The following is a 15396-nucleotide window of genomic DNA, read 5'->3' on the forward strand; positions in this document are numbered from 1 at the left end:
CAACATCTCAAGCCACCAGACACAAACCTGAAGGTTGGACACCAGCTTGGTCCAAATGCACAGTGACCTTGACCACACTGCCAAATTACAAACAGGCTTTAGCACAACAAAGTCAATGTTTTGGACAAACTTTGATCTCAGTCCTACAGAAAAGTTGGGGGGCTGAACTGTGTGAACTTTGTCGATGTTCTGCCAGGAGGAATGGGTCAAATTCCCAGCAAATTGCTGCGAGGAGCTACCAAACACTAGAAAAGTGTATGTAAACTGACTTTGAAGAAAGCTTAAAGAAATATCTCTTACTATTCTGATAAATAATTTTGGTAATCCTACCCGCCAGTGAAGTTTGGTCTAATTTAATGTCAGAGTGAAGTAGATATCCGTTTATGCGTCTTCTTATACTGTGTAGTGTGTGTGTATATTTGGTTTCAATTATATATTCTGATTCTGTGCTTAATACAAATTAAATTAATACAAATTACTTGAGTGGAAATTGCTGGAGTTTATGATAGAAAATAAAGGCAACTCAAATAGTTGTCTGCACTCAATTTCCTTTTTTCTCTCCTCATCCATAGTTGGAAAAGGATAAAATCAAGCTGCATGTTTTTCAACACAGCATAGGAACTCTGCATAACAAGGCATTTAGGACATGGATGTCCAAAATGCGGCCTGTGGACCATTTGTGGCCCCTGGACTTTAAATTAGGAATGACACACATCTGGTCCCCCAGTTAGGGCAAAACTATTTCCAAGAAATTAAAATCTTCTTACAATGAAAAATGTTACGTGCAAAAAAAGTATTCATCTTCTAATTATCAAATATATATGTACATATAATAATAACCATGTTTTTTGCACTCTTAAATTTCTCAGTGAATAGGATCAGACTGTGTGGAACCAAAATCTGCTTTTATTGAATTTATGAAACTTGGTTAAATATAGAAAGCACTTTTTTAAAGAGAAAGTTACCCACATCCTGTTATTATTGCTGATAACAGAGTGCTGCCTAAAATAGTTTCTTTAATGGATGCTTTTTAAAATATGTGTTCTTTTTTTTTTTAGTACAATTTTAAGTCTGTGAGTACTCTTGACTTTTTTCACAACGTTTGATTTGACCAGACGTTCCACTGATTTAAGCCAAAGAACATTTCTGGAGAGATTTTCATCTGTTTGGAACTTTGCCAGCTTGCCCATGCTTACGATTTTAAGGACACAGCATCTGAGACACTTTAGCTAAATTTAAAAAATGTATTTGAACCTAAATGGGAAACAAGTACAGTCAAGAGGAGAGTACTAATACTCCATAAAATCTAGCTTGTGATTCTTACGGAAAAGGCGAAAAATCAGATTGATGAGAATCTGAAAGAGCATAGATTAGCAACGGACAGAATCCGTCTTTCTGTTTGTGGGGGAAACTCTAATATTTCATGCAGTGTTAACTGCATTTATAAAACCTATATTGACCAGGAAATGCATTAGGGAAAAAATGCAAGCTTTAAGAAAGTGAAATGCTGCAGAAAAAAAAAAAAGAAAAAAAAAGATGGATTTTACGGTGTGTTGCCACCTCATGTATCAGCAGGCTGAACATCCCCATCGAGCTCTGCAGAAGGCGTGTTAGACATCATCGAAAGATTCACGCTACGAGATTAATTCCCTCGAACTAATGGGATTCGTATGAGTTGTGAGGTTCCTAATTTATTTATTTTGTCAGCAATGTGTGCGCACGCAGCAATACACGGGGGAGGGGGGAAAAAACACAAATACAGTAAAAATGCCCCCACTTTACAGTAAGCGAGGGATCAATAATGATGGATGAGGGCCTTTTATACAATCGGCATGTCCTCCTCAGTTCACAGCCATATGACACCCCGCCCGTGGCTGCCCCACTCTGCACTTCAGCAGTCAATCACATGCTAGCTTTAAAAATAACAGTTTGTTAGCACCATTGATTTAGCACTTAGAGCGTGTCCTTATTACCCTGTAATTATGGTCAGTGTTGACATAACAGCAGAGACAAGCAGGCCTCCCACCCTCCGAGAGAATTTATGGGCCCTGGTTTTATTGCGGCCATTTCGTGCGTCTGGGTCCCCCCCAGTTAAACGACAAGCTTGAGTTCTAGCCAAGGGCCCGTATTTTACTCACCGAGGTCAGGGATCCCAGGAATCCCTCCCCTGTAAAGCCCCAACAACAGCGAGGGTCTGTGTGCAGAGGCGCAGGGAAGCCCTCCCCGAGGCCTCATTAAAACAAAACAGCCGATTACAGGCAATAATCCAAATAATACAATTCATGAGGGCAACGCGGCGCTATTAGAACGCAAAACGGGGACACGGGCTGAGTCGTGTTCTCGAGGAAAGCCAAGCATTCGGAAATCTCATCTAAATAATTTACAACCACACTTTAAATCTATTAGAAGACAGTCGGAGTGCCGCAGCTTGTATCCATGTTATGACTTTATCTTCCTGCTTGACAAAACAAGAGTGATCTGTGTCATTAAGATTAGGGGATAAAAACAAGCAGCCCTTGCTTCCAACTTGGACGTCGTAGATTTCTTTTAAGCCCCTCGGTGACGCAGTAACAGGATCTACATGGTGAAATATAATCCAGGGAGCAGAGCTCAGGCGGTGTGGGGGGCGACTCCGTTCTACAGAGCCAGCTCCCTTTTTGTTACTTTCAAGTTTTCCTGCTTTTGCCAGCATTATATGAAAAATGAAGGCAGGCGCTTTGACATTTTTCCCCCCCAAATCACCCAGAACACGCAGACGGAGGAGAGCGGCTCCGCCGCATTCAGAGCACGACCGAGAAAAATGCTTGGCAAAAAGTTTTTACACCCTTTGAACTTTTCTACATTTTGGCAAGTTAGAACCACAGACATTATTGTTTTCCCACTGGCGTTTTATTTTATGGTGCAGACCACAGGTGTCAAACTCAAGGCCCATGGGCCAAATCCGGCCCGCCATAGCTATTGGTGTGGCCCTCAAGACACTAGAAAACCAGAACTCATTATTTTATCAGTCGAATCAAATCAGTTTTTATTTGTGCAGTTCCAAAGTAAGATAAATAGTATCTTTATCTTAAAATAAAGATACTATTTATTATAAGATAAATAGTATCTTACAATACTATTTATTGTAAGATGTACTCATTGAATACAGATAAAGCTTTAATTTAACAGGTAGCTTTATCAAAACATCTATGAGCTCCAAAATGAAAATTAGTTTGACTCTACCAATATACTTCACTATAACTGTGAAGTAGATTGGTATTTTTAACCAATAAAAGTCTGAAAAGTGTGGCGTGAATTTGTATTCTGTCCCCTTTTCTCTGACAGCCATATGAAAGTCTTGTTTGCTGTTTGTTGCAAACCATGTAGGAAGCTCATGGTGGTGGAGAAACACCAACATCCTGAAGACATGATGCGAATGGCGCGACATGACGGTGGCAGAACATCCTCAGCAGGAGGTAAATACAGGGTGGAGGTAAATACAAGGACAATCTTCACCTTCTAGCAGGACAAAGAGCCTAAACATACAGCCAGAGAGAGACAGTGGTCCAAGTCCAAACCGAAATACAAACAAAAATCTGTGACAAGGCTCAAATATTACTATTCAAAGATGCTCTCCGTCCCGTCCGGCAGAGGTTGATCCGTTTTACAAAGAAGAATGGGACCAGTTTCAGTCTGTACATGTGGCACAGCTGGCAGCTGTGACTGCAGAGAAAAGCTGTTCTGCAAAATGATGAGTCAGGAGGATGAAAATGCAAACACACAAAAATCTGTAAAGGCTATGATCTTCAGCTTGTTTACTAATTTAGTGATTTCTGAAGGTAATGTGATGCACCGGTGTGTTAAAAGTTTAGATGGTTGGATCGCCACCAGCTCCGAAATGTGGTAAGTAATATATCATTTTGCCTTTCCACTCCAAAACTCTATTTGACAAAATATGAAAATGTTTGAGGGGGATATTTACTTCCCTCTCCTGTAAAGGGAGCTTTTGCTTTATGTGTCTTTATCAGGAGCAAATATAAAATATTTTCCTCTTTTATTCCACAGTAAATTATTAAAATTCAACAAAACTAACAATTACATAATTATAAACAAATAAGCCTCTTCCTTCATCTTGCCTCCCCTCCTCATATAATTTGGCCTAAACACAGAGCATGATGATTCAATTTGAAGTCGACCAATCGCAACAGTCTGGGAACAAGTCCCACTCCGCAGAAGAGGAGGAGAAGTGCCCAAATTACAAGCCATTGATTTCCAGTAGGATGTCTTTTCACTGGTAGATACTCTGCATGTAGCTGCGCGGCGGCCATAAAACACGAGGAAACAGATTGGGGAGAAAAGAGCTGAGATGCAGGATGGCTTTCACCTGCAGTTTACATCAAACGGAAAGGAAGAGCCTCGCATGGCTGCCTGCTCAATTAACCCCTGCGATAGAGGCTCCGTAATGAACAACAGCACCATTACGCAGCATCCGAATGGCACTTCACCCCGGCGGCCCGGGAATAGACAATGCAGCTGTCGGCGCTTCTGTGCTGCGGCGAGATGCGAGCTCTCGCTAACGGGAGGGAATTTAGATGTTGGGGATATCAGCATGTTCGCGAGGCGATCACCAGAGCTGATGTTGTTTAACCCTTAAATAATTACACTTTTTTTGTTGTTGTTGTTTTTTTTTTTAATCAGCATCTCATTTGGGACGGCTGATCAACAAGTCAGAGAGAGCACTCTGGGAATTTTCTCTCATTAGAAATAAAGAGCAGCTGCCACCAAGCTCACAACAACAAATTGGAAGAAAGTCCAGAAATCAGAGGGAAGCTGAAGCAACCTCTTCCACCCACCTTGCTAACGATGTAGATGAGATCCCCTCTCTTAAAGTCCAGCTCATCCGTCTCGTCGGCCTCGCAGTCCCACAAACCCTGGTAGTAGTTGGCGTATTCTGAAGACGAGGCTGGAAGGAAACACGGCGCACGAATTCACTCAGATGAGGCAAAAAGCTTTGACCTCTGGGAAACGGCTGCTTTCTGTTAGCGATTTGGAAACCTTAAAAATTACATTCTCACCTGACTGATTGTTCTTCTCAGCAGTCTCTTCCACTTGTTCTTGCAGATCGTCCTCTAAAGAAACAAAATACAGTGGTTACTGTAAGACACTTGTAATAAATAGTAAATAATTTACATAAATAAAGAAGAAACAACAAATTTCATTGGCTTATTCCCAAATTTATAGAAAAGTATGCTTTTAATAGACCAAACAGGAACATTTATCAATAAATGACATCTAAAAAGTTATTTTACTTCATTTAGATAAATGTACCAATTAATCAGATCAGAGATTGGTATCAGCCTGTTTTCCTCTGATCGGTAATCTGCAGGTCAAATGATGAAACATCAGAATTATTTTCACCATTTATTACATCGAAACAAAAATCACCCATGATTTTCAGCCTTTAAAAAACTGGATCAACTGCAGCTGCACCTTAGAGTTTAGTAATAAATCAAGTAAAGGTAAGGAAATATGCTACAACGTGTTACTGGGAATAATCTAACTCTTTTTCAGCCTCATAAACGTCTCTTTCTATCAATGTTTCTGCTGCAAGAGGAGAGTCAGAGCTCAGGGAAAAAATCCTGTATCGGCCAGGAAATGTCTGATCAATGCATCCATCTGTATTCTGTGTTTTATTTATTGATTATTTGATTGTCTCCAATCATTTTTATGCCACTAAATAGAGTATTAGACCCTAATGGTGGTGTAATAATTGAATAAAGAAACTACTGGCTTCACTTTATTGCAACATGCATATATATATATATATATATATATATATATATATATATATATATAGAGAGAGAGAGAGAGAGAGAGAGAGAGAGAGAGAGAGAGAGCTACTGGGCAAAAATAAGAAAAATGTTTGTCTTGTGCATCTTTTAGAAAGGATCACAACAAGAGTAACGGATGGAAAACGATACAATATACCATAAAACCAAAAGCTGGAAACATAAACAGGACAACTGCGTATATTATTCTGCAATGATAATTATGACTGTACATATAATTGATCATTCTGATGAGGACAAATAAAAATCACAGAAGGAAAAAAATTGCTGGTAAAAATGAAATCCTTAGCAAATCTATAATGGCTCTTCTCCCTCGTCTAGGAGCAGAACTGCACGGAAACGCCAAAGAAGCAGCAGAAGCGGTCTTGAAGTCCCGCAGAGGCGGAGGTTCCTGTGCCTGCGGGGCGTGGCACCCACCGGTCTGCTCTGTGACACAGTGATCCGCCTGCTGCGACTCCCACATCCATCGTGCACAGAAGAGGGCTGACAGCGATGCCACAACGCAGCAACACTATCCACCTTCCAGCACGACCAGCACCTCTCCGTTCCAGGAAGAGAAGCAGAGATCAAACACACACACACACACACACACGTGCACACACACACACACACACTTAAGTATTTCTGGATGCGAGTTCAGTTTGTGTCTCTGGATGCAGAAAGTCACCATCTTCTTTTTCCATCCCGAGGACTCGTTTTAATTTGGTTTGCTTTGCTTCTAAACATTTGTTCAGCGGTCCTCGAGTGGCAGAGAGAGGGGCGTCACACGGCGGAGCAGCCGCTGCTACGGCCTGATGCTTTTCCACATTAAAGTGATTTAAATCAGTCATCAGAACCTGAAGCCTGCAATCTGCCTAAAGCATGCAATTTTGCAGAATTCTCGATGTTTAACTTCAACAAGTTTTCAGGAAAGAACACGAGTGACGACACTTGCTTTTGTAAATTTATGCGCTGGTGCTGTTTCTTTTGATTTAGCAAAGGAATATATCTATTACCATCAGCTCTGCTCATCTGCAGCCCTGATTAGTGGAGATTTTAATAATTTACCGGCCTATAATCACTGTGTAAAAGCTGTTGGTGAGCACAGAGTGGAGCAGAGTGATTGATAAGCTTTGGGGGTGAGAAAGTGAACGAAAGAGCTCGTCATTCGATATGCCATCTGTGGTCAGGGTCTCTACCTCTTCCCAGATGGCTTTGAACGGCGGCGTGACAGTCTGAAGACTGATTTCCCTTTCACCAGCGATTTTGGCGAAGGTAATGTACTCACTGAGTGAAACAGAATCTTGATGTATCTTATTTAATAGGAACAGTGATGGACGACGGCGCTGAGAAGATCAGATCGCCTCTTTTGTCCTTCTTGGGATCTTGCGGCCCGGTCTCAGGACGAAGCCGAACACAGACTTTGTTTCCGGGCTCTCGTCATTCGACATCCAACTTCTGCGAACGACGAGGCGTTGAGGACTATTTTAAGGCCTCCGAGACGCCGCTTTTTCCTTCCTTTCTGCTAAACTGCTGTTGCTAGGCAATTTTTAGCCCCCAAAACTCTGCTTAGCGGGTTGAACTGGAGGCTATTTGTTGCCAGGCAACATTAGCTAATTGGACGTTCTATGACGGAGCATTTCCAAACTACTACCAGATAAGGAGGAAGAGGATCTCGCATCTTCTGCTGTCCTGAGCAGCCCTGCAGCAGCGGCACGGCTGAGCTTATTAGTGTTGATTTTAAATGAGAAATCAGTCCGGGTGGAAATAAGAAGACACCTGAGGCACCTCGCTGCTTTCTAAAAAATGGATGTTGGTCAATTTCCAATAACATGGAACATAAATAAGCAACAGCAGCATGAACTGTGATGCAGGTCTAAACCGGATCTAACGGATTGCTTTTGGGTATAAATATGTCCTAACATATGCTGTTCTCATATCGCTGATGATCATAAACCACAGACTGCTGTTTCAACAATATTACAATGCGCACTATTAAATAGGCAATTACAAATCGCACACTGAACAGCAGCTTTTTAATACAACTGAAGAATGTGTGGTAATAGTTCAGAAATGAACAGTTAATTGAAAGGTAGCTCACTTATTATGTTTAGTTTGAGATTTTTAAGTTGAACGTGACAAAAATTAAGTTGAAGCAGAGAGCCAGAGGTGCACTTCCTTCTTCACAACTGAATAATTATAATAAGAAAGTAGTCCACAGAATCACAATTACTCTGTGGGCTACTTCATACCAGAAATTAGGCTCCTGAAATATAAGGTCAAAGGTCTTTGAGCAACACAACCACACAAGCTAATATGGCTGTTGCAGTTAAATAGAGTAAAGACGTAACAATGAACTGTTACATGTTTATTGCAGTTTTATTATCACTTTTAAAGGCCTCGTGTCACAGTAAATAAGTGGTATTTCTACTTTTCAAACTCGAAATGCACCACATTTATTTTGCTAGTAGCTTTCTCATTACTACAGCGTTGACTCTGACAAAACAATTTAAATTAGTTTAAGGAATGGCCATCTCGCCAGCATGCAAACTAAACGTAGTCATAATTTATGCATCTGGATATTTTGGATTTCGTAAATGAAATTTTAAATTCATATTTCATTGAATGTGACCCATCTGACTTTTTCTTTTTTCACCCAGTGTTAATATTTTCTAGCTGCAGACCATGAGGGTGGATAACCTCCACAAGCTGGGTGTTAACTGTACCATAATTCACACCAGCTACTCCAGAAGATTGAGTCTCTCTGGTCAATCTTTCAACTCTTCCCGATTTGCTATACAGCTAAAATAGTGTACCTATTTTCTTCTTCCTCCATAACTTTAATGTGACATAACTACAACAGCTTTAAATCTTCTGGGATGCTGATAGGAATTTCTGACCATTCTTTGAACAGCACATTTGTGAGGTCAGACACTGATGTTGGACAATAAGGAATGGTATCCAGTCTGTGCTTTAATTTACCCGAAAGGTGTTCTTTCAGGTTAGAGTCAGGATTGTGTATAAACCAGTCAAGCTCTTCCACATCAAACTGGCTTATGCATGGCTCATGTTTATCCAAAATCTCCTTGTTTGTTGAAACTTTAAACTCTTCCTTTCATTCAAACGGATAAAACTCTTGAAAAACAGTCCCCACAGCAAAATGCAGTGTAAGAATCATTCTTCTCACAGCTGGAAAAAAAACTAGATGTACCACTCCAGAAAACACATATTCACTGATCTCGAGTGAAGTAGCAGGTGCTTAACACCACAGCATCCGATACCTTGTGTTGCTCTGGCAACGTAAGGTTTGGATGCAGCTGGTCGCCCTTTGAAACCCATTCTATAAAGCCCTCAATGCACTGTTCTTGAACTGATCTGAAGGTGTTTGAATTCATTTATGTCAGGCGGTGGCATACCTGGCAGTTCCTCATAGATGTCGTCTTCATCCTCCTCAGGTTCATGCTTCTCTTGTCGTCTTATTTGCTTGCTGACCTGCGAAACCTGGGCCACGGATGGCGGCAGTGGGGAACTGAGGCCCTCAATGTCATCGTACTCGTCCTCATACTCATCGTCGTCGACGGGGATGACGCTGGAGCTGAGATCTATGAGGAAAAGAGAAACACTGTAAAACCCAGCAGATTTCATTTGGTAGAGAAAACAGACCTTTTTCCTGCTGCTGCTAAAAAAAATGTCTTGCAATAAAAAAAAAAAATGGAGGTGTACGATCGGCTGAAACAAACTCTTAAAACAGTGCACACGTCTGCGCTTCTGTTGCGAGAACAGTGAGTGTACACCAGGAGTCACAAACAGCAGCCAGCGAGATTTCATCACAGCGACGGTACATTTTCTGCATTCATCATAAAATTGTAAGTTGTAATGGTCTTAGCCAAACATATTTATCAGATTTGGTTTTGTTCTACAGACTCCTCAGGTCTTCTCTTGGTACTTAAAGTGGGAACCAAAATATTTAGTGAGGAGTCTGTTTTGGTTTGCAGTAATGAGCTGAAAGCCTGAGAGACGTTGAGAGTTTGGATATTTTTGAAGATGCAAAACAAAGATGCAGTGAAGTTTACAGCCAATTATTATCTCATTTCATTTTATTTCAATTTCAGCTTTTAGCAGCTTTTATAATAGCCATTTATAGTCTGTCTTATTATTTTAGCACTATTGAAGTAATAAATATTGTGAATAATGTTTTTGATTATGTTATCATGTCATTGTCACTACAATACGTTATGTTGCACATTTTATTTGAACCGTCTAAGTTGCTGTAAATTCTGTTTTTATAAGTTTAATTTTATTTATTTGTTTATCGCATTTCTCTCTTTTAGTTCTTCAGCTATCAGTATCATTATTAAATGTTTTGTCTGTATACATGGCTTAATCAATTAAATGTGTGTCTCTAGTAATTTTAACGTCAAACATTTGATTATATATAAAGTGCGTTAAAATAACAGTTGGAAAGTTTGAAGCAACTAAACTGGCATTTAAGGGGTTAAATCCTTAAAATTGTTGGTAGTTTTGAGAAATTCTGGGATTTATTAAACATATTTAGTAAAAAAAAAAAAAAAAAAGACAGAAAAAACACTCATGTATGACTATTTAAAAGCAGTTTTGTTACATTTTGCAGGGAGCTCAAAAAAAGAACCAGAAAATTCACAATGGTAGCTTTTGCCTTCATTACCAATCTTTGCTGTTTCACTTTAAAGGGTTCCAATTATAAAAAAAAAAAAAAACATAAAAATCCAAGTATATTTTGACAATCACGACCTGCTGGTGTGTTTTTACATTTGCTTTAACCATAAACAACCGTCTTTATACGTTGCACCCGGACTAGACTGTGAAGCAGAACCATGATTGGAGGACGTAAGACAAACTGCAGAGTGTCTGTTACTTCCCGCACACAGAAGGCCGGCCCAAGCCCATTTTAGAGAGCCGGAGACGCGATGGGCTCGCTCAGATGGAGGAGCTGTCTCATTGCGAGCGACTGGCCGCTGCAACACAGGGTATCAGGTCCTCCGCCATCCAGCAGCAACCAAGCAGAAATCAATGTCACTGGAGGATAACCAGAACATCTACCAATCAATTTCCTGTAAGCTGGAATTCGGTAGGAGGGTAGCGGGAGGCGCAGTTGAACGGGGTGGAGGAAAACTAGAGGGACACAAGGACGCACATCACCTTGTGGGTCGACAAGTGGAAGGAGAGGATTCAGGACTTATGTGTCTGGTTGTGTAGTTGGTGACAGATCGGCTGTTTTCCAGAAAGAGATGATAAAGAGTTCCCACGCACTCCTGACCTTTTTGCGCCGAGGGAAACACAATAACAACTCGGATGGAGGGGGGGGGGGGAACAATAATTTTTTCAATCTTCAAATGTATTTTCTTATCAACCTTTTAAAACGTCAGCTAAAATAAATTTTATTCCATTGTTGTTATTATTATTGCATTTTCCTTATGTTGTGAGGCTTTTCAACCTGTAAAAAGTTGTAACAAAAAAAACAAAAAAAACAAAACAGAGACGAGACATCACATTACAAAGCTCCAGGAAAGAGACACAAAGAGATGATGTCTTACCCTTCAGGACAAAATTTATTTGGTCCACCCACTCGCGGGCGTCTTGAGGGCTGCTGGCAGTGAACTGCAAAGAGAGCGGAAATAATAAATCTAAACTCTGCAGTTATCATCTGGATATGTTCCTAAATATTACATTAATATGACATTTTAACCAAACGTTTGACAAAAAGATTTGGACACAATTTATTGACATTAAAGTGCTTAGGAATTTTGTAAAATATTTTAAAATTGAGTAATAATAAGCATAAGTGAAATGAAAGCTACATTTGAAGAAAAAAAACCCATTAATTTTCTGTCAAAAATCTGTTAAATAATTAATTGTTAGGTACAAAGGATGTAATCATTTTTAAAATAATAAATGGACATTTTTTAATTGAAATGTTTTCTAAATAAAGCTATTATTTGCAAATAATAAATATATAGAGCAAAATTTTTAAGTATTTAAGTACATTTGAAATAAAGTCAAAATTGTATGGATTTTACAAGTCAAGCATTTTTATTGACGGTTACCTATCATGAAAATATCTTGTAATTACAGTTAAAAATGCAAATATTATGTCATGCTTTTATTGATATCTGAGGTATTTTCAGACTTTCCAAACAAACAACAAAAGCTCTTCTGCAGAAAAAAAGGAAACTTCATCTGCCACCTCTGTCTCGTGGCGATAAATAATATATATAAAAAAAAAAAAATGACATTCTTATTAGCTTCCTCCAGCTGTTTTCATATAATCATTCTGCAGATGTGAGTATAATTGTCTGCAGGAGCTGCAATGACATGACTAAATGTCGGCGCCGAAAATGAGACAGCTCTACGGTGAATAATAAGAACCGACCTGGAAGGCCCGTCGACCGGGAGCCGTGAACTCGAAGCAGGCGTTTTTTTTGGAGTCTTTTCTCAGGCTGCTCGACAGCTGCACGCTATAGTCACTGATATAAAATGAGCCTTTCTGCTGTTTATCTGTCGGGAGGCGGAACACATGGTAGGCTGTTATCTGATTCACTTTGTGCGGCTGCAATGTTTCCTGCAGCGACCGACGAACCTTTGTCGCTCCCAAAGTAGTAAAACACGGAGTGGTTCAGGACGCACCATCTCTTCTGCCACTCTGAGCCGAAGAAGCTGTGATCTGAAGAAAGAAAGTATTCATAAGCAAACGTGAGTGATTAGAGTATGACATATAAATATAGCTTGCAGGATATGGGTGAGGCTCTGTTATACCTTTTCGTTTCTTCTCCAGGAAGCCCTGTTTCAAGTTGTTGGTAAGTTCCTGCGCTCCAATTGGGGGGATGTCGCCTAAATCTGCTAAGAAAAGCAAAAATAATAATTAAAAAAAAAGTACTCAACTTAAGTCCTAGTATATTTTATCAGATCAGAACATTTTTAAATGTTTTACGTTACAACTTTCAGTCAACTAATTCGATCGTCAATAAACGCCCTTTCTGACGCCAGATAAGCTGCACTTAAACCTCCTTTACTCCTTAGGAAACGCACGAACGCTCATCAGTTTCAAAATTTCCCAACCATGAGGATCAAATACATCCCCCGCAAGGCTTCAGGAAACTTCGATCAATACATTTACAGTGCTACTGAGCACTGCAGTCCATTCATCTGCTCACATAACAGTTTAATGAGAGCAACCTTCCTGTGGGGATCCAACAACTCCTCGCTCTGCAAACATGATAGGACAGTAGCGAAGCTTCAAAACTCCAAAGTTAATTAGTGTAATATGTCAGTAATGAATACAGCACTGTGAGATTTTGTTGGTCCTTCGGTTGGATGTTTGAGTTTTACTTGAGGGCAGCAGTGGGAATTATTTCAATAAGTGCAAAAAAAAAAAAGCCCTAAAAGATTACACTTTCAACGCACTTTTCATGTAAAGTTTGTCTTGATTACACTTTTTTATTAGGTTCTTAATTCTTGAAACACATGTAACAGTATATCATGCATCATTTAGATAAATTAACCTGTTTTACCTTTTTCCAAATTCAGTTTATCTGGTTTTTTTTTTTTTTTTCACATTTTTCACAGGATTTGTTCAAAACTAAATGCAAAAAAAAGGTTTTATCTTAATGACATTAATGAATCAAATGTCAACATTTCAATAAAGCAATAACCAAATTTTTGGGCTTAATAAGGAATCCATTTGTTTTTGGTTTAGTTTAGTGCAAATTTATGAAGTTGATAATTACATAACGATGGTGGGGGGTTTTTTCTTTGTCTTTTAACAAAAACGGATACTTTGTTTTCCCAGGATCGCCTTCATGCTACGTTTTAGAGATTTGATATCATGTTCCACATTTTAGATATATCAGAAACTGTCTCATTTTATTTTCTAAATGAATACAGCTACAAAATATCCTCTGTAAACACGTGTCTTGGCTCTTATGTGGATCTTTGCTAAGGGAGAAATCTGCAGAATCGCCAGCGTAATGTTAGCTCTCTGTTTTGATATGACTTGTTCATAATTCAGCTTGGAAAATACTTTCTTAACATTCTTCTCTTTCTTAATTGCTGCTGAGAATTCTTCCAAATGATTGTTGGGGTCAGAAGTCGAGATGAGAATCGTCTAAACAGACAGACAGGAAGCCGAAGAGACTAACAGTCTCTAGTTTAAATGAAAACAAAAATATAAAATGTACAGTGACATCGTGTGACATGTATGAAATCGTAAGCATTTACAGAAAACTACTAAAATCCAATTTCACAATACTGTCCATATTTTAAAAATACACCAGATGCCCAACTCTTTGTGGATTTTCCTGTGGAACGTAATTTAAATTATTTGCCTTCCATTCCCTGATTTGTTTCGGAGAGCATATCTTAAATAGTCAAAAGAAAATGCAGCTTGGGAAGCTGAAATACATCGGTGCAGTACTACTGGACGTGCTACTGTCTGACATTCGTAAAGCAGCCAATCCGAGAGCAGCATTCATTTTCCTTGCTGCTGATTGGCTGTTCCCCCAAGCAGAGATAAGTAAGAAGTTAGATTCTGCTTTAGTGCTAAGACGGTTTCCGTTGTGCGTATTCATAAATATTAGAGTATATTTGGCGTTTGCACACTTAAAACAGGCACCTATAAGTGTTTTTAAAAGGAGGTTTTAAGTATTTGTGGATTTAGCAGGAAGTTGAGGTCTTAATCCCCATGGTTACGGGGGTCTCTACTACGATTTGCATATTTTGTTCATGGTATAATGATAAAGTTGTAAATTAGGAATGTGCTGGAATGAATTTTCTATGATATAATGAGTAAACTAATGTAGTTTTAATGTATGAAAGTATTTATTTTAAAAAATTCTAAAACAAAATGTATAACATGATATAGATGCTATTTATTTATTTGTTTTATGAGAGCAACAACCATTCCTACCACTTCCAAAATAACACAGATATATTGATTCTTACACACATTCACTGTGATTTAAATTTTTATGCACAGATTGAAACAAAAACACAGATTACTGGTAATAAGTTGAACATGTAACAAATGAGGGAGGAGCAGCATTTTCCTACTCTGCTTCAAACAGCCATAGAAAACTCTGGTCTCTTCGGCACTTTTTTTTCTGACATCACTTCTAGAAGACTTTAAAATCCTTTGGCCCTTGTGGTTGAAACGGTAACTTGTTCCATCTTGATACCAGTAACTGGATGATCCCTTATCTTAATGTCGGGTCCATTTTCTGGCCGCCGAGAGGAACTTGACTCCTGGGCGGCATAAAAGCCATCTTCCATGATTTTCTGTGAGTCGTCAAAGCAGAGCTTCCTCTGAATATATTAGTCAACATGGAGGGAAACACACAGGAACAGCAAGAGGTGCCTTTTTAAGTCTTGAAACAGAGGCACATTTTAAACTCCATTTACATAAATCAGCATGACACCTCTATTCAGGTCAGGGATGACAAGGGGAATGCCGGCGTCCCCCTCTCCCCGCTCAGAAAAAGGTCTGCTTAACTGCTGCGAAAAACCAAACATGTCATCCCACAACCGGCTGATCTGGTTTAAACAAAGAGCCCCCCCC

General features: G+C 39.3%; 1 protein-coding gene across 2 annotated transcripts in view; it reads right to left on the bottom strand.

Moving 5' to 3' along the window:
- skap1 (src kinase associated phosphoprotein 1) overlaps positions 1 to 15396 on the bottom strand; it is a 42294-nt gene that overhangs the window by 8640 nt on the left and 18258 nt on the right. The window contains exons 5-11 of one of the 2 annotated variants that reach the window (XM_015029106.1): positions 12600 to 12683; positions 12424 to 12507; positions 12217 to 12341; positions 11381 to 11444; positions 9224 to 9409; positions 5055 to 5108; positions 4833 to 4942 (exon numbers count right to left, since the gene is read on the bottom strand). In XM_015029106.1, the coding sequence (XP_014884592.1) occupies positions 4833 to 4942; positions 5055 to 5108; positions 9224 to 9409; positions 11381 to 11444; positions 12217 to 12341; positions 12424 to 12507; positions 12600 to 12683 (707 nt within the window). The remainder of the gene's footprint in view (positions 1 to 4832; positions 4943 to 5054; positions 5109 to 9223; positions 9410 to 11380; positions 11445 to 12216; positions 12342 to 12423; positions 12508 to 12599; positions 12684 to 15396) is intronic. The other variant, XM_015029107.1, reaches the window with a different exon arrangement.

The sequence above is a fragment of the Poecilia latipinna genome, unplaced genomic scaffold (assembly GCF_001443285.1).
Source record: "Poecilia latipinna isolate Pla-1442-1.1 unplaced genomic scaffold, P_latipinna-1.0 Scaffold144, whole genome shotgun sequence".
NCBI classification, from domain to species: domain Eukaryota; kingdom Metazoa; phylum Chordata; class Actinopteri; order Cyprinodontiformes; family Poeciliidae; genus Poecilia; species Poecilia latipinna.